The sequence below is a fragment of the Anguilla rostrata genome, chromosome 7 (genome assembly GCF_018555375.3).
Source record: "Anguilla rostrata isolate EN2019 chromosome 7, ASM1855537v3, whole genome shotgun sequence".
Taxonomy (NCBI): domain Eukaryota; kingdom Metazoa; phylum Chordata; class Actinopteri; order Anguilliformes; family Anguillidae; genus Anguilla; species Anguilla rostrata.
In genome coordinates this window covers 41,797,957-41,823,801 of record NC_057939.1, presented here as the reverse complement: position 1 = coordinate 41,823,801, position 25,845 = coordinate 41,797,957, and the positions used below count along the sequence as shown (strand labels likewise).

Below are 25,845 nucleotides of genomic sequence, written 5' to 3'. Positions count from 1 at the left end.
GTGTGACAGAAAAGTCAGTGTATATTGTTGTAACATACATTTATATATTATGTATAACTTTTAAGAAAGGCTTGTTTTAATTTAATAGACTTAACAGTGTATATACTACATATGTATATATATACATCTATGAGCAAATCAGCGTATTCTGTTGGGGGGTAGGGGGGGGAACTGAATATAAACGATAGAGATTCATGCCAGACTCACATGCCAGGTCTGGTCTTGTGAATTTTTTTCTCCAGCGTCTTTAATCGTTATTATTCTTTTTCTTGACGAAACGTCCAAAAATCGGCCTTAAACTCAACTCACGTCGACGTGTTTCACTGCCTCGCTGTATACGAAAGATTATTTTTTTTCATTTCCTCCCGTCCCCTACCGGTGTGACGTTCTCTCATTTTCCTTTGAGTTGTTTATCTGTACTTTTTTTTTCTGACACTACAACGGTGCGGCGTGAGGCCTACACAGTTGCACTGCCTCCTATTCTATGTGCCTTTAAGCTTTGGGCAGCAGTGTACAGTACGTGCACGGCATTGTAGCAGTTGTCCTAACCTAGCGTACAGGATTTGAATTTTTGTAATCTCAGGGGTAAACCTCATTGTTGCTAGTGTCAAAAAAAACAAACAAACAAAAAAAAAAAAACATTTTCTTGATTCACCTCTGGCAATTATCATTTTTAAAAAAGTATATAGTTTTTTTTGTATTTTATATACTGTATTGTATCCTATTTTATTTATGTGGCTTTGTAAAACTATGACAGTATTCATAATTAATGATTGTCGGTACGACACTTGATAAGTAAAACGAACAGATTTTATTTTAATTTGATAAAAACAGAGTTATAAAACCCAAAAAGATGATATTTTGGAGTTCTTTCTCAGATTACATGCTTGCATTTTGGGAGCTGAAGACTGAATGTTTCCAGACAATGGAAAAGTGAACATTATTTTTTATTTTATTTTGTTTTTTTTTAAATCCTGTTGCAAACTTTGTGTCTTGTGCAACATATATTTGTGGTGGGTTCATGGACTTCCAAACCTGTCTCGAAAATGCTGTCGTATAACATATATATCTGTAAGAAAAGAATAACAAACACAAAAAAGGCAGCAGCTTGTATTCATTTATTGGTGATGTGACGGCTTAGTGTTTCAGAGAGCACACTGAGAAATGAATGTTATGGAAACCACAGCCGAGACCGTGTTGGGATGTTGGGTTTTAAACAAAGTCCCAGTGTTACTTGATTTAAGAAAAATGAAAAAGGCAGTCCGAAACCAATCATTTGTAATTTGCATCTTGGGAATGCGTAGGTCTTGAGCCATGGTCTTTGTCGGTTGGCCATTTTCGTGCTCGAGCTGATTGAAAATGGCCTTCTCAACTGGTCTGCTTTCAACGCCATAGTAAAAAGAAATATTATTCAGAAATGTGTGGAAGCGTTTATGTTTGGCCTCATTATTTATTTGTGTGTGTGATTTTGTCTTGTGTGAATACCTAGAAGTAAAACGATTTTGTACTTTTGACTTGTATAGCCCACCTCCCAGAGTGAATTGCCAATTCAGCAACGACAAAAAAAGCTTCATGACAGCACACAGCTAGCCACCTGTCCATTATATATACAGTCTAATTAACTGAAGCTGTTTCTGACATTGTCTTGCTCTGTTATCTTCGTTCCTGGTCCTGGCGGGCCGCAGGGTCTGCTGGTTTTTGTAGTTGCTCAGCACTTAATTGATCAATTAAAGCAGTCGATTAGTTACTGTACCTTGCCCAGTTTTTTGGGTCTGAATTGGATGCTGTTAAGGCAAAAATGAAAACCAGCAGACCCTGCGGCTAGCCAGGACCGGGAATGAAGGTCACTGATCTAGCTGATTAAAGCCAAGAACACAGTGTTATTTTGGAAAATGTTTGTGAATTTACCAGAAATGCATTTTTGTAATAGTTGAGGGCTGGCACAGCACAACATTATGAGATTTAGAGTGCTTTAGGACATCACACAATTCAGCTTTTTTGTGAATTACAACAATTTACATTTAGACCACAGGCGGAAAGTCCAGAGGTCAGAAGGTAAAAGCCCTGCCATGCGTTTCATCCACCCATGAACTCAGCCAGCTGATTTCACTAGTTAGTTCTACCTCCTGGTTGAAGAATAGTGGCGACTTGCAAATCCAGGTGATTGGAACAAAATACTGTGGAGGACTAACTTTCTGAACCGGGATTTTACACCTCTGATTCTGTCCCATTGTTTTCACAAGTAAAGGTGATATTGTCTTGCAGATATAAGATTTTACACCCATTTTGCTCTTTAGGCACATACTACACAGCTGGGAAACAATATTTTGACAGATTCACCCCGATATTAATAGCAGACCAGAACTGGAACACATATAAGCTGTTCCATCTAAGCTGCCTATACATTCCCCTTACTCTTGTGCTTCTGTTTGACATGTTATTTATATGTGCGCAGATGTGTCAAATTAAATGCTAATTAGCCTACACAGCTGAAAACCTTTCCATCTCTGCTCATAATTATCCAACGTGTTTTGGCCTCGATGATTGCCGCCATTGCGTCCTTAGCAGCTTGCTGGTGATAAACGGTTACAGAGATGTGTTAAAGCTTGTTTCTCAGTGCTCGTCAGTCCACGTTGACTTGGCTTGTGTAACCAGTGAACGCAATGCTGTTTACCCATAAGCTTTGAGATGCTTTCGAGAGCAATCACACTTGATGCTTGAAGACACGTGCATTCACTGAATATAAATATCCTTGAAATTGTAACGTCCATTATCAAGGATAAATTTAGTATGTTTTTTACACGTACACGAACAATTGTACGTGTAATATTTTCAACGTAATTGATATCAGTCAGGTTCTCCAACTCTGGTGCATGCTTGTTTTTTGTGATTGCCAATCTCTTTTGAATCTCAATTAAGCCTATTGAAAACATGACTATGTTCATAAAACTTCCCTTCTGTCTTATTCATGATATGTAGGTTTTGCTCATTCCCATGTCTTTGAACTTCATTTTCCACAAGAAGGTTTAGTTTCAATGACCAGGCGTTCACACTTTCAGAAGTTAGGACCCAACATTTCATCTGTGTTTTAACTAATCAATTAGCCAATTTCTAAAGGATTCATTTCCCACATATGGCAGAAATATAAAGCATTATAGTCTGGGAGGTGAATGTGGTAAATGTATTTTTTGTGGCTTAAATAGCCATTTATGACAATGTGGCTCAACATGGTTAATGATCCCAAGCTGACATTGAAAGTGTCTCATTCAGTAGCATTAAAAACTGGTTCAATTCAGGGTTGAACGTTCGGCTGGAAGGAAAACAAGCATACACAGGAATCCGCCAGGATTAAGTTTGAGAATCCTCTAGATAGATTTTTAGAAAAAAGTTTAGGGTGACACTGGTTTAGGAATGAGGGCCAAGAAACCACATACTGAAGAATGTTGTCAAGGGGAGCATTTACAAAGAGCAGGTTGTACTTCAAAGTGATTGGAATGGACATTCCCTGGAGGGCAGTTGCAAAAACGTTCACAAAATCACGGGAGGAAGGGTATGAGGTTGTGTGATTGTTCAGTTAAAACAGGCTTGTGTTACAAAAGGCATGTACAAAAAGGTAAATGCAAATAATTACAGAACAAAGCTTCTTGTGGTTTTTTCACTTGCTGTGGTAGAATGTCTTTATAAAAAAAAAGCAGGGTTTTTTTCTCCCTGGAGTGTGGGAGGCGGAGTCACCTGATGGAAAGTCCCGCCTCTCTCCAACTGACCCGCAAACAGGAAGCGCAGCAGGCGGTTTTGTAGTACGAGTACACGCAAAGGCTTGCCTGAACCACCATGTTGCAGTTGAAGTACATGTCCTTGCAATTCTCATCTGAGAAATGGGGAGAGAGGGCTGGGTTACACATAAATTAAAGCAAAACAAGACAAACCTGGCCATTTCAGATGGAACTATTCATTTACAATTGATTTTGACCATTTGTAACTTGTTAACTAACTATATACAAACTGCGTGCTAATGTGTAAGCTTGGAAAGTCATATACACAAGTGATGGCTTTTGGGTGGTCATCAGCAACTTTTAAGTTTAACGCGTGAACAATACAAATGTCCGCTGTGATGTCAAGAAGCTGGACCAATGAGATCGCCGACTGGAAGACGTAAATAATGGAACCCAGGCATGAACTCTGCTGTGTCTTGGCATTAGCGGCGTACAAAAAGCAAATGAAGCACCCAAAAAACAGAATAAATCGCATACCCTCACCTCCACTTAAACACATTATAAAAAATAAATGAAACGAATTAAAGTCACATGGACAGCTAGCCTAGATTTACCATTAACCTGGTACATTGTTATCGTCCAGCCACTGTTAACAGGGTGAGGTCAGTGACACGTCACAGCTGGTCAACTCGGATATCGTGGGACTAGCCCGAATTTACCACCGGTATTTACGACTCCGTCGGCCGTTCCAGCGCAACTTTGTGGCGGTAAATTCGGAAATTTCCGGCCGAACGCTCCATAAACGCTTTGGCTATCAGGCCCTTAATGTTACGCTTGGACAACGTTAATGCTAAACGACACAAAAGAATGAGCGTTAATCATCTTGCCAAAGCTAACGATTTGCTCCAAAACGTTGTAGCAATACCAGTTTCTGGAAGACACGGCTGCGTGTTGCATTCGTGGCGATCATCCGGCATGAGGAAGGGGTCGCAGGCGTTGCTCTTGGTCAGATCGTCGGCAAGGCAGTGCACCTCTCGCACCTGGTACCCCCCTTCACAGGAACGCGAGCACTGCAACAAAATGCAACATGCTCTTTCTGTTTGACCATCTTAAAGAGGCTAAATTACGTAATGTGCATTAATGAAAAGTAGGGAAAGAAAAGGAAGCACGAGCACATCCAATGAAATATTGCCCAGGTGCTGGGGCTGAGGAAAAGACGTGAAGATAAAGGAGATACCAACATTCAAAGTTACAACCAACAAATACCATTGGATGTGGCAGTGCTACAATCAAGTCTGAACCAACCTAAAGGCTATTAGCTATCCATGTTGCCAGTGCAATCGGTGTAGTGGGGTGTGCTAAACACCAATCCATCCATCCATCCATTTTCTTAAATCGCTTATTCCTGCTCAGGGATGCGTTGGGGGCTGTAGCCTATCCCAGCATGCAGTTGGCGAGAGGCAGGAATACACCCTGGACAGATCACCATATAATTCACTCATACACTCACATAACTACAGGCTACAGCCAATTTAGAGGCACCAATGAGCCTAATGCACGTCATTGGACTGTGGCAGGAAACCACACGGACACAGGGAGAACATGCAAACTCCGCACAGAAAGGCTTTTGGTTGGGATTCGAACTCGATACCTTATGCTAAAACATGCGTAATAGTTGTATGACCCTTGTCCGTGCGTTGGGAACTCACCGTGCTCCACTCCGTGACGTACCACTTCGCGCCACACCTCTTGATTTGGCAGGGCTGGGTCTCGGGGGGGCGAGGGAGGTGGGCGCAGTCGGAGGGCTCGGTCACCTCGAAGCTGCCATTGGTGTGCAGCAGGCAGACCACACTGCGACTCTGTGTGCCAATGCCGCACTCTGATGAACACTGAAAGAGAAGCATTAGCTTAACCTCAGGAATGGTGAACTTCCCCTCAGTATCTAGCTTACCATCATTGAAATGTGTGTACATTTTTCTCGCTTTCCCAGTTTTGAACAACATAAAGCCGGTTATTCTCATTCATCTGTACTTATTGTGTCATTCTGAAAATATGAATCAGTGTCTTTGCATTTAATCTAGTCATGTGTGGGGGTGGAGCGCTTTGCTATGTCATATACCCTGTATGAGAAATCGTATGACTAAACTACAACATGATGTACAAACAAGCTTAAGGCTCGTATAATAGGCTCATAACAAAGGGTCATAATCTGACCCGACGTCACAGAGTTAAAAATAGGTCAGATACAAGACAAAATCGCATATCTTAGGGCCCTGTTCAGGATTCAGACCTCTAGCATGAGGTTCTGTAAGTGAAGACTGGGTACATGGAGGCAATTATAATGAAGCGAAAAGAAAAAGTGTGTAATGTCACAAACACATGTATGGTGTGTGTGAGGGGGAGGGTGCTGAGTTAACAGGCCCGGTGCCCTGCTCTGACCTGCCCCCAGGTCCCCGTGTACCAGTCGGGCTTGTCCTGACACGGGCCGAGGTCGCAGGGCGTCAGGTCCTCCGGCCTCTCGTCCCCGCAGCTGTCCAGAGGAAGGCTGCTGATGTGGTTCATCAGGCACACCACCTCCCGGCTGCGACTGCCCCCTCCGCACTCGGCTGAGCACTGCCGGCAGCGCAAGCACACCCTTAATCACGGTCCCCACAAACCACCGAACCCCTGAACAATACACAATATTTACAGACGCAGTCCCCGTACTCCACCAAGGTCTGACAACAGGGGCGACATAGCTCAAGAGGCAAGAGTGGTTGTCTGGCAGTCGGAGGGTTGCCGGTTCGATCCCCCGGCCGGGGTGTGTCGAAGTATCCCTGAGCAAAACACCTAACCCCTAATTGCTCCCAACGAGCTGATTGGTACCTTGCATGGCAGCCTTTCACCGTTGGCATGTGAGTGTGTGTGTGAATGGGTGATTGTAAAGCGCTTTGGATAAAAGCGCTATATATAAATGCAGTCCATTTACCATTTACAACATCCATTCCATACTATAATTGCAACATTACCTGTACTCAGCCACTAACAATCTTACAACACAACAGTGATAATAATCACCAAACCAACAACAGCATCATCAGAAATTAGGAGGCTGGCGCTCTTCCAGAGTGTACCCGGCTAACACGGAAATGGTCTCACAACGTCAGCGGAACGTTTGGTCAGCGTTATCGCGTTTCCCGCACATCGCGAGGAACGCTTTGCGCCGGGCCGGGGGCGAGCGCCTCACCCTGTCGCTCCAGCGCGTGAGGAACCAGCTGCGGGCGCAGGGCCCCATGTCGCAGTTGCGCGCGTCCTCCGGGCGCAGCCTCATGTTGCACTCCTCGTCCGCCACCACGTCGCCCAGGTTGTCCACGCATTTGACGTCCCGGGTGCGCCGGCCCAGCCCGCACGGCACGGAACACTGGGGTTTGGGGGGTATAGCAGACGCGCATACGCTCAGAGAGGCATAAAGATTTGTATGAGCAAAAAAACAACAGAGAAGGTTTCTGCTGGCTTTGGCCATAGGACACGTTTTCCTAGCACAGTATGGATGCATTTCATAACCTTTTTTAACCGATGCAGATTATTGCTTAATGGTTAGTGCGTGATCATCTTCATCCCATGTTAAAGCATTTATTTACTGCAAAAGGGGGTTGTTTTTCAAGATGGCAACACCCATGCGGGTCCATGAGAAGTCAGCCAGTGGTTTGAGGAGCGTGATACAGATGTTGCACACATGGCCTCCTCAATTCACCGGACCTGAACCGGATCGAGTGTTTATGGGATTCTGGAACAGTGCCTGACATAGTTTACTGTGTCCATCACCAAACTGATGATAGAAGTAGTAAACTGTCAAACCATACAATCAATCATATCACACGATGCCACATGTTTACTTCTCCCAACAGACCACTGTATCCTTGATACAGTGTGATGTAGGTATTGTAGTGTTATGATGTGTCATAACATCAGAAGTTATACTGTACACAGGATGTAGCAGTGTTTGACAGTCTCTGAACGTTTGGTGTCTGATGGCACTGTCCTCGATTAAAATAGCAGACCAAAAATAAGCTTATTTTGGTTTAAAGCGCTGTATCTGCATCGTACACAACTGTGATATATAAATCTCAAATGAACTTCAATTTGAACTCGCGAGAACATGCTTTATAATTGCCTGGTCTTGTGAATGTGGCCAATAACAGTCATTTTATTCTATATAGTGTTACATTAAAAATGTATTAGAATTTTTCATACTTAAAATTCATCATTAATTAAATGTTGTTATAGCACGAACGTAGCCCGCTTGTAAGATTTGCGTGCCGTCAAACGTTCAATACCTCCACACAACCCGAGAACTTGGAACTTACGTCTAGTTCAGACTTTACGTTGAGATAAGATCACATCCACGTCAAAGTGGGCTTTATAAAAAAAAGTATCTGGTTTTCACGATCACGGTTTTCTGCGTATCGCCATTTTATATGTGCCGGGGTTGGTTTCGGAGGAACCGGCGAAACACGAACCGAGGTCCAGTCGGAGCGGATCTGCCACTCGCTGCAGATCTTCAGCTGGCATGACGCCGCGGTCTCGGGCTGCTCCAGGTGGCGGCAGTGCCAGGCGCTCGCCGTGCCGACGCTGCCGTTACCCAGGGGCCGGCGGCACAGGACCTGCCGGTGCTGGGCCCCGGGGCCGCACGACTTGCTGCACTCGGACCACTCGCCCACGTCCCAGCTGCGGGGGGAGAGGGACGCCATGAGCTCCAGTCACATGACCCCCATGAAATATGGTCAAGTCCATAAGCTAAGGGGATGTATATGTTATTCTTTTGAAATATGCTATAACGTGTTATAAACTTGTTGTAGAATGCATTGTAAATAGATACGATGTCTGTGTGTGTGTGTGCATGAGTGTGTGTGTGTGTGTGCGTGCATGTGTGTGTGAGTGTGTGTGTGTGTGTGTGTGAGAGTATGTGCCTGTGTATATGAGAGTGCGTGTGTGTGTGTGAGAGAGAGTGTATGTGCCTGTGTGTGTGTATGTGTGAGTGTGTGTGAGAGAGAGAGTGTGTGTGTGTGTGTGTGTGTGTGTGTGTGTGTGCACATCTTTATGTAGGAAGCTGATAATTGTTTGCAGCTTCATAAAGTTGATCCCAATTGGGAAAAAGCGGACTTTACTGAGCAGCTGGTGTACAGTACATGCTTCTTATGTGGTTTGGAACAATTCACTCTGCAGATAGGCCTGCCGCTGTCCTACTTAGTGCTAAAAACAGGGAGTCCAGATGTTAGTTGCCGTGGCAGCAGCATGCGTGCGCTTGGCACTGAGCTGTGGTTTGCTGAGAGAGGGTGTGAGGGTGTGGTCACCTACAAGCCAGGGCAGGGCTGGGTATTGCAGTTCTCTTCCTGTACGGGAGGCTGGCTGTGATCGCACAGGTCGTCCGGGACCAGAACTGCGGTCTCCTGCTCCACGCAGCTGAACACCCCCCAACGCCTGCCTACGCCACCCAGAACACGAAGAGGAGAGACGAAGAAAATATTTTAGCTGAACTGTGAAGCATGGACAGAGATGTCTTTTAGAGGACAGAAACCTTTGATTGACACCTACATGGAAAACCAGCCGCACAAGATCGTTGTGAGCATTTTATTTGAACACGCACAACAATGCAGCTATTGTAACTTCTTACAATGCACAAAGACATCCTTGACTTATAAACCACTTATGGATAAAATGAAAATTGATTCAGTAAGGTGACTAAATTGAACTATGATGAACAGCAGAAACAGTGTATCATATACAGAATGGCAAAATTGATATTTAGTATTACGTTTTAAACATATTGCCAAAGCCAATTTTTTAATATTGTTCCTTTAACCCTTTGAAGATTAAACTTTTTGGAATGTTTTTTTTTAATTTTTTTATTCAGAACTCACTTCATTCTTCTAGAACTCCACTGTTTTCAATTGTCAGTAGTGACTGTTACATCACCATTAGAATGTTTAGTTAAGACCATATTTGTGGTCTTAAACCTTAAATGGTTAAGACAGATTGCTTACTGCATGTATGTTTGGAATGCCAGCCCCATCCTACTGCCCAGGGATCAGGGTAACATTCTACAGTTGTGTCGCTGGCAGAGCCTTTTGAAATGTTTCTTGAAATTAATGTTGACAGGGTGAACCCATGCTCATTTTTCCAGAGGAAAGACTTTTGGTGCGTTTTAATACAGTGCGCTTGCTGTCTCCATCCCACTTCCTGTCAGTGCTGGGAAACAAGGTCATTGACAGTCTTGGACTTTTGGATTTGGGAATTCAGCCAGAGCTTTGTTCCTTGCTGAGTTTGTCGGTGAAGAGGGGGAGGAGGTGGATGGGAGGCAGAAATACACCAGAAAAAATGACTCTGGACAACCAATAGCAGTCTGGATCACTTCGCCTGCTGCGAATCATAAGTGAATCAGATTCATATCACCTTCTCCCCCATGCAACAAACATTTTTTGTTATAGATTTTGTGATGCGTTTTCCTTTTTTTTTTTTTTGCAACTGCAACCCCCTTCCAGAACTGATAATGTGTTCTGGGTTGGTTCGCTTATCATCAACTAGCCACAAGTGTTCTATGATTATGCTGTGATTATAATTCAAACTTAATGAAGGGATTCCTTTCAGAAATGTGAGAGGGCACGCAACGATCCCGTCCAAACTTTATCTGTTTCCATCAACTATCAGATTCATCAAATCCGAAGCCCGTGGCTTAGTTTTTCTAGTTCTGCTGTCAGTTATAGTTTTTGGTTATTTTTTCTCAAGAATAAAACGTTCAGCCATAGTGCGCTATATCTAAGGACTTGATCAGATATAGAATGTCATAGAATTGAACAGATGGTTACAGTAGCAAAACAATGGATAAAAGATTAGCCACAGACTTGTGCTTTTTGTAAATGTTACAGCCAGGGGCATAGCCAGGAATGCAGGGCCCCTAGAATCATCACCCCCTTTCACCCCACTAGCGACGGTTACAGCCTGGCTACAGCCCTGCTTCCTGTAACAGTCTCAGTACAGCATAATCAAGAGAAGCATTGCACTCTGCCAGACTCTCGACTTCCTGTCCCTAAGACTGTAACTCAGGATCTTTCATAATATTCCTGTAAAAAAAAAGAAGCCTGCGCCTTTGAGAGTACTGTGTCAGGTTTACAGGTCTGGAAAGCTTCCATTACGCTCTCTCAGACAGGACAACTACAGGGGGGTGTATTGACATGGGACCAAGATAAAAGTTTTCATCTACAAATTCTCCCCCCCCCAACCTGCTAAACACACACACACACGCACACACACACACACACTCTCTGTTTGTCAGTGATCCACACAGCACAGCCACATCCAAAGGCAGACAGCAGGTTTGCATTACACTGTTGTCTCACGATTAAAGAAATAGCAAAAACAATTTAAAGCCCTCAAATTATTTTCAATGCCTGAACTTCATTATCCTGACTCATTTTGAGCCAAAAGTTCTCCATCTATCAAATTTAATGTTGACAATGGGCATGAAACAGTAACCTGTGCTATGCCAATCACTTGTGACGTTCAACATTTGTTTTTCACCCACCCAAATATATTAGAAGTTAGTAATAGGGGGAATGGCATATTTTTTTGTGAATACTTCTTTTAATGTGCGTTGAGTAATGCTAATATACACATTATACATTATAATGCATAACTGTGCCCTCAAGCCATGTGTTCGAGCTCCTTTATAAGTGTAAACATGATTCCTGCTAGAAAGGAGAAAACATGTTCCTCACCTGACCCACAGGTGGCACTGCAGAGCGTGCTCCCGGTTCGCCTCCAGCCATAGGGGGAGAGCAGTTCTGGGTGGAGCTGGGTGCCTGCGGCGTCTGCTGCTGTAGGCGAGGGGAGGGGGTCGGAGGGGACCTGATTTGGGTGGACCCCGCCGACAGAGTTCCCATTCCCGTTGGAGTCCAGAGTGAAGCCGTTACCTTCCACCGTGTGGAGCCCCATGGTCACTCCTGAACGGAAACACAAAGACGCAGGACTGAAATACCAGAGAGAGGAAGAGAGGTGTGCATGAGGGGACTCACAAGAAGTCAGGCAACCATAGGCAACAGGTTTCCTTTCTCTATGAAATCCAAGCGGCACTCATTCAAAAATGAACCCTAGCGCTCCGCTAATCCTTCGTCTCAGAAATGTTTTGCTTTCATTTCCTCGCTCTTTCATTACGGTCATCTGTGGGACTCCAGCTCTGTCACTTTGCACCGCCGTGGAGGAAAAACAGATATCTGGACAAACGGGTCAGTTGTCCTGTGAGGACCGTAGGGTAACGGTCAGATTCCGGTCAGGTCACGGTTAGGTCACTGCAAAGGAAAAAGTTGTCGTAATGAAGTCCTCAATCTTCTGCAGATGTGAGGTGGAAAATACCTCAAAAAAGCTCGGTGCTGAGAAACACAGTCCTTCTCAAGCCTTTTCTGGCAAATAAGCATGCATGCGGTTGATCTAGTACAGAGTACAGTATAATTATTTCCAGTGAGAAATCAGAGTTTTAAACTCCTTGTCTGTAATTCTCATCTTAGTTTGTTGCATGCTTTTGTCCAGAGGTTTCAAGCATTAGATGTGTGGAACATGTCTCTCTCACACGCACACACAGACACATACACACCGATACACACATGCAAATATACACAGACAGGTACGGTCTGACAAAGGTATTGATTTAAAGTATTGTCCGCAGTTCTGGGTATCGCACTACAAGAAAAAAAAAAAAAAAGCGATGGAAAAAGTTCAAAGAACAGCAACAAAATTGGTTCCTGATATGAAATTTAAAAGTTATGATGAGAGACTTAAGATACTTAGATCTGTATCCCATCAACATGTGTCCTTCATTTTAATTTATGAATAAGCACACGCATTACACTGTTTCTTCACAAAGTTTGGTGAGTTAGTTTTAGTGATCATTAAACTCGCCAAATTGTGTTTATGAAAAATAATGATTCTTGCTGTTAAAGTTAAAGGACAAATATAGATTAAATCTAGGTCCTAATATTTTCATTCTTAGAAAAAAACAAAAAACAAATAAGGGATTAACAAATTAACTACACTGGCTTTTTCAGGTTGAGGTCTGTTAGTAGAACATGAGACCATATATGGAAATGAGCAAAAAGCCAATTTAGCAAAAATATCAGTATACCTTTCTTTGCATACAGACTTTTCAATGTGTGGAATAGCTTGCCAGGTCACATAGTAGAGGCAGAGATGCTAGGGGTGTTCATGTCTAGACCTGATGTAGTGTTAGATACTCTCTATTTTGTCTGCAAATGGTGATCACCAGATACTCTATTTCTTCGGTAAATGAGGCGAGAGTTAATGTGCTGTCTGTTCTTGTCATTATGTGTTCTCGTGTTCTTTTCTGCATGTAGTGTATTCTGCCACAGCATGGGTAACAGTAACAGGATACCTTCAAACCAGTTTCTGGGAAGTTGTTCCACAGCAGCAAAAAAACATATATCCGCTTAGTTCAGCATGAAGAGCAGTCACTCTTCTTGTTCATAACAGACACCCAGTGTCTCCAATGCAAACAGTGACATTGCAGTCTGTTAGCTCCCAACAGAACACTTGAATTAGTCAAAATGGTCTATTCCTGGCCTTTCAAACATGCTAATTGATTGACAGATGCCATGCTCACCTAGGTGATCATGGGTGGGCGGGGCAGGCTGAGGGCTAGGGATGTTTTCTCTGGGCAGGATGTAGCGGTAGTGCACACTGGGGTCAGGTTGCTGGTAGATCACCTAGTGTGGGAGAACAGGAAGTACATCCATTTGTATGGGAAAAAATTCAGTATACGAAAGCACACGATTGTGAAGTTTCAGTAATAAAATACATTCATTTATTGAAAGTGATGGCTTTATAAATATAAGTAATTTATATTATTTGCAACAAAAGTAGTGTGAATGACAAAATTGCTGAAATGTTGACGATGGCTATTTACTTTGGGCTACAGCTGTTTTCAATAACTGCATATGAATCTTTTCATTTTTTTAACTGATACTAACAACCAAACCCTAGAAATTGTTGTGCATATGAAATATGTTGTGCACAGAGAGGACGAGATTTAGTAAAAAGAGAAGTGCAATCATTTTATTTGTTGTAGGATGACACAATCAAAGTGATCTGAGACTCTGTGGACCAAACCACATGTGTGAGAATGACATCTTCTGTGACAATCTGTGTTGAGTAATGCACATATAAAAATGATGCATCACACTAAAGCTTTAAAAACTGAAATGCATACTTGTGATCTGAGGTTGCGCATCAGAGCTTGTTGAAAAGCATACTCAGGCTTCCCTCCGGAAAGAAGAACTAAACACACACCTCTTACCTTTCCCACAGGTGGAAGTAAAGACTCTGTCACAGTCAGAGAGTAGTACAACAATTCGTGCAATTAACCCTTTGAAGAGTTCTACTGTAAGTCAGTGTTATGGAACTCCATTGCTTTCAATTACCAGTAGTGATTGTTATATCAGCATTACAGTGTTCAGTTAAGAACATTCTAATCACATATTTGTGATCTTACACCTTAAAGGGTTAATAGCCAAGTGGACATAAGGAGAAGTCCTTATGGCTGTCTGTGAGACTCACATAGACGTGGAGCTCTTGGGTGGTGGGTCCAGGGGCAGTAATGGACTCCCCTGTCCTGCTGCGGATCTCGTTGGGCCTGCGGTACGTCAGCAGCGTTCCGGCGCTGCTGAGGGCGCCGGGCCTGTCGACGGCCCAGTTCCCGTTGATGAGGGGCGTGCCATCTCCGGTAAAGAGAGCTGAAAAATGCATTTCATATCAGAATACACATGGGGTCATTGAGCGGGACTGCACATACTTCTTAACACTTCTATTGCTAGGTCTATCCAGGTCACGTAGCAGAGGAAGAAACTCTGGGGATTTTCAAGACTTGGCTTGATACGGTGTTAGATACAATCTATGGCGAGCATTGCTGGGCTGAATGGCCTGTTCTCGTCATTATGTTATGTTATGCTATGTTATTGATGGTTCCACTGTTGTTTAGTAAAGGCTACATTGAACAGAATAAGTTCTCGGTTAAACTTAATTAGTTAAATAAAGGTTGACTATAAAAATAAATGTATGTTGTATACCCAATCACATGCTTTCCCTAGATTTTTTGTTCTATACACTGAAAAAAAAAGTTTCCTTCAAATGAACCTAAAAATGTTCAATTGAGAAAACCTAAAAGAAATATAGGTGTAACAAATTAAAGTCAAAATTTGGTTAATCCAATTAAACTTTTTTTTTCAATGAATGAATCCAATGAATAAACCGAGGTGAATTTTATCAATATCACTTTGATGCTCAAGCATAATTTTGACTGTAAGCATAAGGAGGGCCTTTGAGTGTTAACATAAAAATGCATTCACTGGTGCATTATTGGTAAAAGAAGAAGAATGAGAAGAAGAAGAACAAAAAACATAAGATCTACTGAGCTCCTCCTACCCAGGTAGTTCCTGCTCTTGGTGGTCTCCTGTATCTCGATGTCCTGGGCCCCCGGGGGAATCTCCAGGATTTTGTGGTACCCCACCGACAGGATGGAGCGCGAGAATGTCCCGCTGATGACCTCACAGGAGGAGCCATCGCCCCCACACACCCCACAGGCGTCCGCCTCGTGCCCTTCACATTCTGAGACCTGAGGAACACGCACACGCACATGTAAAACAGGTAGCAGCACAAGAACTGACGATACATTTCACGAATACTGGATGTTACCATTTACATTGACAAGGCAACTGTTCTTAATGACATTTTTCTCCTCATTTGGACGTATTTACTCATTACTAAATTGAATACATGTGGCGATTGGTCTGTGCCCTTGTCCTTTACAACGATTCTGCTGCTGAGGGATTTTACAGAGAGAATAACACACATGTGCAAAACTTGTGCAATGCTTTTGGAACAGAAAGCCAGGAGTAGACGCTTCCAATTCTCTCCTCAATTTTCTGGCTTAGTTCAGAAAAAAAAAAAGCATTTGCTATGTCTGCATCTTTTTTTTCCACTGAAAAAGTACTATTTTTGCTATTAGTCTCCAGAAATTGGTACATATTATTGAGGGGGAAGTGTATTCCTTGTCAAATGGAAGTTTTCCTCTGGTGGTCCCCCAAAATATTCCTGTGCTATGAGCCAGAAAACCCCACAATCCTCAAGCGCTGCTGTTCTAGCAGGGAAAGGAAGTGTTCTTTTAATAAAAGCAAAATAAAATGAGATCTGAATATGAAAATATGTTACTGCTGGGTAATGATAACTAAGAACAAATATGTATTTTCTGTGCATCAGAATTGCAGATCTACTTTAATTATGTAAGAATCCTGAGCAGAAGCTGTTGCCCACATCCATATAAATAAGCAAAACCAAAGCACATATTGAAGTTATTATAAGGCAGCATCCTAAGATTAAAATATGTGCAGGGAGACAGTCGGATAAGACCTTTTAAGATTATAGACTTCCTGTTTCATTTGAACTGCTGTCCTCGAAACTATTGATTCCACATGAGGATTTTTAAATTGTGAGCTGCATGTAAACACAAAAAGCAAGGCGCTCTCGGTCCGTCTTGGTGTTGAGAGGTCCGACATAAACTGTGTGAGATTAATGTGTCGAGCCACACTGATTACCGCTGAACCTCCATTTTGTTTAATGTCTTTAGCTGCAGGATAAGACCTGACCGAAGCTCAGCATGCTCTCTGGGGCACGGGGGTCATGTACAGTTGAAGAACTGAGAGCATGCTATGATGTGGTGGTTCAATACCTAATGGATATACTTAGCGTGACAAGAAGCTAGTATAACAGGCATTGGCAATAAGGGCATGTGCTACATTGAGAAATGGTAAAGCTTAAGCTTAACAGTGACTAGGAATATACGATGACAGAAGCATATGACTCAAGCTTTTCAGCATATTCCCTTCATTAGAGAAATGGTGTCATATCCGAGTCACAGACAGGGTGAGGGGTGGAAATTAAAATTGTGTAGATAAGGGCATTATCCAATATAAGTAAATGGGATTGGTTACATGACTGATCTTCAGAAAGGCAGACGTCAACTTCCCACATCCCATTCCACAATCATGAATAGCACTGACTAATGTGTTTCTAAAAAGTGTTTGAGGCCCTGCCACCCTCCACCTCTCACCCCCTCCTCAAGCTCTTTCTGACTCCATAGTGGAATGGAAGCTTCTGGAAAGTACCAAAGATCGCAAGATCACAAATCTGGAAAGTACCAAAGATCAAATCAAGGTCCTCCAGGAAGTTGTTGGACTTCTGTTTTCCTCCATCTCATTTTTGTTTCATCATCACACTGAAATAAATGTTGAAATGCTTGACCACTGTAGGCAGGTGTGGTTTCAAAGTCGATGAAGTGAATGTGTCTCACGGTTCTCTTTTGAGGTCAGCCTAGTATAACGAGTTTACTAACAGGCTCTGGCTCAAAATATCACACACAATGAACAGAACATAGTAAAAAAAAAAAAACTGTGTGCAATGAAATATGCTCGAGATTAACAGGGCATAGTCGTAATATGATCATATTATTCCACTCATATAAGTGTAATGTTCCGACCCACAGAGAGAACTGCTGTATAATTTAAGTCTCTTCTGAAACCCAGCCAGGGTTCTTACCCAAACAATGCATGCATGTATGGAACATGAATTTAAGTGAAACTAAGTTTTTAAACTCCGCCTGAGCTCAGTGGAGATATTCAAGTGACACAGAATCGAGAGTCATGAAAAACAAAATCTAAGAAGTCAATCATAAATCCTCTCTTTCATGTGTGGAACACAAAAAACAACAACAAAAAACTGTAACTATAACATTCACAGCCAAAATAGCTTTTAATACACATTCCTCACGTGAGTCTATCACATTCATAAACTTAACTGTTACCATATATTTAAGGACTACCATTTTGTCAATCACATCTGAAAGAAGTGCGTTCTATTTATGCCAGTCTTGAATCATACCCAATGACTTGCAACCTAAAACTGAGCTGAAGCTACATTACATGTCATATACAGGGTCTAAGGTAATGCCTTCAAGGAAAACTTTTGGTTGATTTCTAAAGGGCACTAAGGACAGCATGGTGAAACCAGGAAAGGTTTTTCATTCATTGCAAACTCAACTCTGCCAAAGAAAGCTTTAGACAAATAATAACCTGCTTGCAGGGGCAACATAGCTCAGGAGGTAAGACCGATTGTCTGGCAGTCGGAGGGTTGCCGGTTCAAACCCCGCTCTGGGCGTGTTGAAGTGTCCTTGAGCAAGACACCTAACCCCTAACTGCTGTGGTGAATGAGAGGCATCAATTGTAAAGCGCTTTGGATAAAAGCACTATATAAATGCAGCCCATTTATCATCAAAAACTACTTTTTTGCCATTGCAAAATGACTGTTGTGATAATCAAAATGAATATTTAGAAAAACATTTTGATAAAAAAAGTATACATGTTTCTAGACATTTGTGTTTAAACCTGCATTTTTTGTTTAAAAGTTGACTGCTCATTTAAAGACCGTGTGCAGCATGTTCCGCGAATGCAGTATTGGTCCTGCTGTCTAGACATCGCTTGTTTGAGCTTGGTGCTACATCATTAAGCCAACTATGACTGTTAGTCTGCAGCTGCTGAAGCAATGGATTTATCCCCCCAAGGGTACATTGGCCTGAATGGTTTATTTTGGCCAGATTTCCTCAATACCACAGCATTGGCTCATCCAAACAATGCACAAAGTGCCCAGAAGCTGCCACCGTTGTCAATGAGAGCTATGCTACTATCAGTGCTCCTACAGTTCTCCCATAATACTATCTGGAATGTTAGAGGATCACTGTACTTCTGGGTAAGTAGCCAGCTTGATGTTATGCCCCTTAACCACAGGAAAAGTATGGAAGAAAACGGATTCTTCATTACGAGAGTGATAGCTTTGGCATGGAGGAACCTCTACTTTCCCTGTCTCAGTGGCAATTTATTCACAATAAATCAGTGAATCTGTCTCAGAAGCTTTGCAATAAATAACTGCAGTATAACTAAATAACAATGTGCAATGTAATTCTGCATATTACAATCATAAACTACATTCTTTTTAAACTTAGTGTGGCATAATGTGATGGTTCTGTGTGGGACTAGCAAACAAAATAAAACAAAACAAAAGAAATACCTATAAAACAAACACTGGACGATGGTAGTTAACTTAATGTTTCACTTTTGTCACCACTGTGGGCCATAATTCCAGGCAGTTCATCCAGTTATTGAAAACACTGGCATTTATTCATGAGTTTAAGTGGGAAAACTTGAAGGAACGAGGACATAATCTTCCAAAAACAAACAAAAGCACAAAATACAACAATAATTCAGTTGGTTTGGTGCGTGCCAAAGAAATGACATTTTCTCAATTAAAGGCCTGCTTTATTTGTATTTCATTATGTTATTTTTCACCGGGCAGAATTCTGGTTTTCCCAAAACTGAGAAAAATGCAGATGACTGATAAGTTCATAAATAAGAAATAAAAAATAAAAAAACTTTTTGTTTAATTTTCCATTTGTTTGACACATTTACAGAAAACAAACAATAGCCATTTTGACAGCATGAGTGCCCCACAGGTTTACATTCTTGAGCTGTAAACTGGCAACAATCACGATGCCAAACCAAACGTATCACAAATAACTCTCCAAACAGACAGTTGAGTCTACGGTATGTTGATGTTTTTAAGAACAATGTAAGTATGTCTGAGTCTTAAAAATAGCCAGTGCGTTTGTGACGAATGAGTTGTGACTAAATTAGGTAATGAATGCATTTTTTCCGTTAAGTAATGGCTATACTGCATTTCTTCATTGCATTCTCCTGCATCCGCAGTTTCTCTTATCTTTCTTTCAGTGAAACTGGCACGAAACAACCCACATTTTCCATTCACTGTTACCCAGTAAATGTCAACCAGTTGGCTCGATGTTCATTTCTTGTCAGTTTTATCCATGTACAGATGTTTGGTTCACTCATCACCTATCTAAACTTCCAAGATGAATGCTCCAACATTTATCTCCAGTAATGGCTCCTAAAAAACAAAAAACTACCCAACTTTGTTCTTGAACATTTACCATCCTGGAGGTTCTGTTTTCAACTGTAATTTGGCACACCTGACTCAACTAATTAGCAGCTCAGTGAGAACTCTAGCTATCGAATGAGGTGTGCTTTCTTAGGACTGCAGTGAAAACCTACAGGACGGACAAATCTCCACGAACAGTGTTGGACAGCCCAAGAATTACCTGAGACATGCTTTCTCTCTGGAAATAGAATATGGAATATTGTCTGCTGACTGACAGTTACATGTTTGGTCATATTGAATGCCATTAACAGTGTGGTGATATTGGTAGTTGACACAGGGTCAGTCTGACTGTGCAATAGGCCAAAATCAACTGGCTGAGAAATTGATTGGGACCTTCAGAATGGCAACTGCTGACTGAGAAGATCCCTCTTGGGAAATGTAGTTTAGTATTAATAACTATTTATTATTAAACTAACACTCCTGTTAGCAAGTTGTCTTCATACTCACAGACTTATTTAATAACATTTTAATAATTTATTTTGGTAATAAAAATAATTCTTTTTTAAATGCCTCCACTGCCATTTGTTTTTAATGTAAAAAAATCCTCACTAAAGCAGTCTGTTAAGAGAAATAAAAAAAAGCAGGTGTAAGAAAAACAACCCCCCTCATTTACAGTGCATCAAAGTAAGGGTGACTGGGTCACGTTCTTTGCATTGTGGAAAAACCTCAGTTCGACACTGCTTACTTAAGCTAGCTGAGTCATGCTTTGTTCGGTTCAGTGTACGCATTCATTCAATGTAGCTCACATCCCCAGGCCTCAAAACACATTAGCAATCGTGGAGTCATCAGGTGAGTAGTTCAAAAGGCCCTTCCTGAGGAAAGACTCCATATCCCTGGAGTCAAAAGCTATGCAAGTGCCACCCAGGGATCAGAAACGACTCAGAAATGAAGAGCAGACAAAAGAAAACAAAAGGAAAATTGACACCCAGAATTGGACAGTCTCACAATGGACGAAATAATTATGAAAGAATGCTGGCTAAAGATACTGTGCTGACCCTTGGTATCCGACAAGTTAAGCCCAGGTCCTTCCAGTTCACTTGTGGTACGTTTACTTGCAGCGCTTGAATTTATTTGAAGATCTGTAACTCCGAGGTCAGACAAAGGAAATACAAGAAAATTAAGAGAGGATATTTGTGGAGGGACTGCAATGCCAGGACTTCTCTTTTGAACCTTAAGGTGCCTTGAACTTGAAGTATGAAAGTCATTTCACCATGTAGGGATGGATGATGAATAAAAATGACAAAAATAATAAAAAATTGTCATTAAAGGATAAATTTATCAAGATTACCGATATTGTACAAAATACTTCAACTCCAAGACATGCACCTTAAAAATTGGAGTGTTACAGTAAGTGTGCTGTGCATGCCTGCTATGCCAAAACTGTTTTACTCCAGCAGCAAACCGTGAAAAGAATAATGGTATAATTGATTAATTTCTTTAATCATAGTTCATAGGAAAAACATTGACTATGTAGAATGATACAACATATCGTGACATATTTTTATGTAAGTTGCAGGAAGTTGCTTTGTGTGCTTATGTTGCCACAGAGGTAGTTAAATTCATATTGGAAAGAAATTACAAAACCTCCAAAGACACCACATTTGCTCTTGGGGCATGAATCAGCGTCTTGGGCATGACCGATGATGTGATTTGTATGTGCCTTGAGTTGCGCTTGTGGATGCTGCTTGCCTCTCCTGGTGACCACAGAAAGTCCGCTCAATTTCTACAGCGGCAAAATATGAAATGGAAGGGAGGTGGCCTGACCAAATGTTCCATGTTGAGGACTTGGCTCTGGGACTGATGACATAAGTTATTTTAAAGGAAGAGAGTCATGAAGGGGAATGACCCCTTTGCACCCAAGATTGCAGTGCCGTGGTGATACTGGTGTATTATACTGCAGATTTTATAAAAGGGTCATAATTACTCCACTTATGCTGTTTGCAATTCTTCTTTTCACTGATGCAAATCTGTACAGTTATGATTTTATGTCTGTGGTCTACACCATTTTTTTCCCCCTTTGCTTTCCACCAATCCCTTGTAGACGTAAAAATATACGTTTTTGTAAGACCAGAGGAAAAGACTTAGACATTGTGTCTGTGCTTGGTCATTCTGTTACTTGATTCCTGTGGTCTCAAAGAGCCAAAAGCCAAAAAGAGCCAAAAAATATTTTTCCTCCAGTGCTTTATGGAAGTGATTCTTACCTCTATTAAATTAATTCTTAATTCCTACCGACAGCATGAGCATAGCTTCCTGTACCTTTTAGAATGGAATAATCATTATGTTTGATATGAATAAATTACCTCATATTGTACATCAGGGCTGCCCAACTCTGTTCCTGAAGATCTACCATCCTGTAGGTTTTCATTTCAACCCTAATTCCGCACACCTGATTCTACTAATCAGCAGCTCAATGAGATCTCTAGCCGTTGAATTAGGTGTGCTTTGTTAGAGTTGGAGTGCCAGCCTACAGGATGGTACATCTCCGTGAACAGTCCTGTTCTACATCCTTCTGGACAACTGGAATCTTTTACATCTGAAAAATCCAATGAGAGCCAATTAAAATGAGCATCAAAAGTAAAATGCAGAGGAATGCAGGAGGAGAACATGGTGAGAGCTGTATCAGAGAGTATGCAGTGGTCTTTTTTTGTTCTCCAGTCAGGAGATTCCTGATCTGTCATCTCCCAGCTGATTAAACTCTTTTGGTACAAGGAACTTGTGCCAGTTTGGGTCTAAGATGTTACTCAGAGCAGGAAACTGCACTTACCCAAAGTCACCAACTCTTTCCTCTCCTGTTCATCAATTTCTGTTTAAATATGCATCAGACCTCTACCCACAAGAACAGCAAAACTCTCAATACAAAATCAAACTGATATCAATCAATCAATCAATCAACAAAACTTTAGGAATAACATGAATTTCTGTAGAGAGCGATTACCAATACAATTTGTCTCAAAGTATGTATGGAACTGAACTCAAGGACATGATTTCCACAAAACAGATTCCAGCAATAATTAGCTAGGTATTTTCTCCGTATAGCATTAATAATAAAGTTTCATCCCCTGTTGATTTGAATCCTTCACTGTTCCATGTTCCATGTGGACGAGGAGATTTGGATGGGAATCTACAGCATAGCCCAGCCACTTATGTCATGGGCTTGTGGTTAAAAACAGTAACTCGTCATGACGGGAAAGACAACCACAGCGAATCGCGACGCAGTGAATACAATGTCGTGATAGGCAGCTAATTTGTTCTGGCTGAGTGCTGAGTCATGTATAATACTTTTTTAGAAGTGCCCCACACCTACACACTGTCAGTATGTTGTAAACAACAAAACCGCATAAAGACATTTCTCCAGAAACCTCATTACATATCCCACATGCTTTTAAAAAAACAACTAATATTACTGAGGTGTGTACATTGTTAGACTTTTTTGCCTGTATATATCATATATCAAACAACATTTATTTGTCATTTGAAAAAAAAACCACAGGATTACTCAACTGAAGCATGATGATTGTGTATATTTTAACCTTACAAGCAGCAGATGTGATCTCCCTCCAGTCTTAAAATGATAAAGCTTGACAAAAAATAAACAAATTAATTGAATAAAGATGGATACAGGATTGTAAAAAAAAAAAAATTGAATTGTTGTTTCCGAATGAAATATAATTTGTCCTTAACTGGAGGTTCTCCAGACACCCACGTTGCAAACCCACTCTTCTGAATATCCTGGGCACCTGACACACATTACAAATTTACCCATGATTCCAATCATAGTCATATCCACATTCCCAGTTGTATTCATTAGTATGTCGTGAGAAAGAAAACGCTAGCACTTCATATTAAGTTCATGTTAACTCACACTCTCAGAAATAAACGTACAGTGGAGGTACATTTTTATTCTTTAGGGAACAAATTTCCCAAATGTACTCTCAAAGTACAATAATGTTCAACTTGGGTACTAATAAGTACCTTTTACAAGAGTTACAAATGAATCATATATTGCTGGCATGGGGTACAATTTTATGTATCAGTAGGGTATCACCCCAGTGCCAATTGTCTATATCTTTACAGGCAGTTTTTCATATGTTTTTTTCTGACGGTGTATAATGAATAAATACCATTCACAGAAATGTTATGAACATTAATGAATTGCTTTGTAGTCCGGGTTCTAAAGAAAACACAGTTTACCACAAACCACCAGCATAACCACAGAGTCTTTTTTTACAGAGCCTGTCCAAAAAACAATTTCTTAGGACTGAATTCCAATGATATTACGGATCTAATTACTAATTAATTACTAAGTACTACTTACCGATTCATTTATTGGGCTTTACTATAAAGTGTTAACAGGAAACCATAGGAGCATATGTCATATTCTTCTTCAAATAGAGACATAAAATAATATAAATCATCTCTAGCCTAACAGCACTTCTTTCATCTATAATCCAATTAACATTATATTCCAATATGGAAGTAGATAGAAAACATTCCTCTCAAGTCTGGAGCTGTAAAAACTTAGCAGTAATACAGACTTATGAAAAGTGCCAAATAAAACTATAGTGAATACAACTGCTTTACTCTAAACCGAGGGTGCTAAAATATTATAATGGAGCTTACATGTGCTAGCGGAATTAGACACAATGCCATCCATTATTTGGTGCCAGTCTTTGTAGGGACCAGGTAGTTGCCTAAACTTGACTACTGAGATTCATCTTAAATCCGTTCTCATGCCAAATTGTGGAAAACATTAAAATTGTGGCTGGGTATATACTGTAGTGTGTCCATTTTCCATGCATGCATTTTTCAGGAACAAGCCAGTTTGTGCATTAGACTTAGGTACCACAGAAAGCTGAGCTCAGCGTGTCTTCGTAGAACTCCATCTTATCATAACCAATAAAACAATCTCTACTTATTAGTCTTTTTACAGGAGTTTTACTTGTCTTGTAGGTCTTCAGCTACAGCCTTGCACATTTTTATGACTATAAGCATGAAAGCTATACAAAGCCCCCAGGAGACCCCCCCAGCTATGAGTAGGTGGGGGGGTTTGGTCTCCTACCTGTCCAGGTGAGCTGCTGACCAGGTCCCTGGGGAGTGCGGCAGCGTGCAGGCAGAAGAGCGCGAGGAGGAGGGCAACACGTACTGTCCTCTTCCAGGGGGAATCCATGGAGGGACAGAAAGAGAAAGAGAGAGTGAGAAAGAGAGAGAGAGAGAGAGGAGGCTGTGACAGTGCGAAACGGTGTGTATATGAGTGTGACGGCACGTGTGTGGATGTGTGTGTGTGTGTGTGAATGTGAGTGAGACAGAGACAGAGGGAGAGAGAAAGACAGAAAGGGAGGGAGGGAGAGAGAGAGAGTGAAAGAGACCAAGAGAGGGAAAGAGAGAGAGAGATGGAGAGAGAGAGTGTCTGTGTGTGAGAGAGAGAGCTTCTCTCCTGGGGAAGGGGTAGGTCCCAAAATGTTGGAAGTGTGGCTGCAGTCCTAATACACTCACACTTCTGATTAACTGGCCCATTCCCACCCCTCCTATTCTTCACAAGGATTTCAGTCTCATTGACACACCTCCTTCTCTGTCCTCACTCATTCTCCTTCAGTCTCTCCCTCTCTCTCTTTTCCCTCTCAGTTTCCCCTCCGCTCAATCAGATCCACACGCACAATACCTCTACATCTCTCTCCTCCTTTTTTCCCAAGCCCTTCTCCCCCTTTTCCGTCAAGGTGTAGAGCCAGATATTTTTAACTTGCCAGATATTTTTCAGAAAAAAAGAAACCGTGGGGGTAAGTTAAAAACATGTGCCTCCTCTTTACCAGGTTCCCACTGTTTTCCTTCTGCTATGCTGTCTGTCCTCAGAAAGGCCGAGAGTTTTTTTAATTTTAGCCCGCGCTGGATTAGCATTGATGCGCGCCCCCCCGCAGCCCCCGAACCCCGGTGCCAAAGATAATCGCAGCTCTTTGCAAGTCCTGCTGGGAACCGGGACCCAACAACGGCCAAGGAAAAGCTGAAGCGTAGTGGGAGCTCCTTAAAACGCATTCAT

The 25,845-nt window shown here is 41.7% G+C and overlaps 1 protein-coding gene across 1 annotated transcript; it reads right to left on the bottom strand.

Annotated features, from left to right (window-relative positions):
* Nucleotides 1-1,100: 1,100 nt before the first annotated feature.
* On the bottom strand, nt 1,101-25,592 carry adamtsl7 (ADAMTS-like 7). The gene is made up of 12 exons (XM_064344371.1): nt 24,874-25,592; nt 15,180-15,369; nt 14,316-14,491; nt 13,363-13,465; nt 11,468-11,692; nt 9,051-9,177; nt 8,213-8,420; nt 6,940-7,113; nt 6,153-6,326; nt 5,423-5,602; nt 4,639-4,783; nt 1,101-3,868 (listed from the first exon to the last, which is right to left on the bottom strand). Exons 1-12 carry the CDS (start codon nt 24,979-24,981, stop codon nt 3,729-3,731), a joined length of 1,950 nt encoding a protein of 649 aa, XP_064200441.1. The 5' UTR covers nt 24,982-25,592; the 3' UTR covers nt 1,101-3,728.
* Nucleotides 25,593-25,845: the final 253 nt, after the last annotated feature.